This window comes from Merops nubicus, unplaced genomic scaffold, assembly GCF_000691845.1.
Source record: "Merops nubicus isolate BGI_N331 unplaced genomic scaffold, ASM69184v1 scaffold17897, whole genome shotgun sequence".
NCBI lineage: Eukaryota > Metazoa > Chordata > Aves > Coraciiformes > Meropidae > Merops > Merops nubicus.
The window spans coordinates 18,453-19,161 of NW_008621224.1; the positions used below are offsets into that span (position 1 = coordinate 18,453).

Sequence of the window (709 nt, forward strand, 5' to 3'; positions counted from 1 at the left end):
CTAACTGAAATTTTTGAATGCTGAAATAACATCAAAGGAAAGACAAATAAGTAGTCACAATCACTTCTGTATTTCACCCAGCTCCACTCCATTCATCAGCTCCTAAAGAACACTATGGCAGCATCCCCCTCCCCAAATTGATTCAATTTCTAGGAATTCATTCAAAAAATATTGAAGATAGGAGACACGTCCAAAGAATTTTCCCTAGCAAGGATACACGAGGGAACAGTAAGGTGCTTTCGTGGATCTAAATGAGAAGATCTTGGTAAATCCTCTTGTGCAGGTGCAGAAATGGCTCTTTGTGTCCCCCTTCCCAGGTTTGATGAGGACCCCAACCGCTTCCCCCAGGTGATCGCCGTCGCCCAGTGCCGCCTCTCTGGCTGCCTCGACCCCCTGGGGCAGGAGGACCACAGCCTCAACTCTGTCCCCATCCAGCAGGAGATCCTCGTCCTGCGGCGGGGGCTGGGGGGCTGCCTGCCCACCTACCACCTGGAGAAGAAAGTCATCACCGTGGGCTGCACGTGTGCTGCCCCAGTCGTCCACCACCAGGCCTAGGAAGGAGCAGTAGGAGGGACAACGTCAAGAAGAGGGAAAAAAAACATCCCTTGTGGGTGTCTCGTAGGGGAGACGCCCACCTTGCACCCCAGGGAGTCACCAGGAGGTGTCCTTCCCAAACTTGAGCAAATCACCTCCTCAAAGAGCTGATTCC

At 52.5% G+C, this 709-nt stretch overlaps 1 protein-coding gene across 1 annotated transcript in view; it reads left to right on the forward strand.

Moving 5' to 3' along the window:
• Positions 1–555, forward strand: part of LOC103776880 (interleukin-17F-like) — a 2,621-nt gene extending 2,066 nt beyond the window's left edge. Inside the window, exon 3 of the mRNA XM_008944406.1 lies at positions 318–555. Within this exon, the coding sequence (XP_008942654.1) occupies positions 318–555 (238 nt within the window). The remainder of the gene's footprint in view (positions 1–317) is intronic.
• The last annotated feature ends 154 nt before the right edge of the window (positions 556–709 follow it).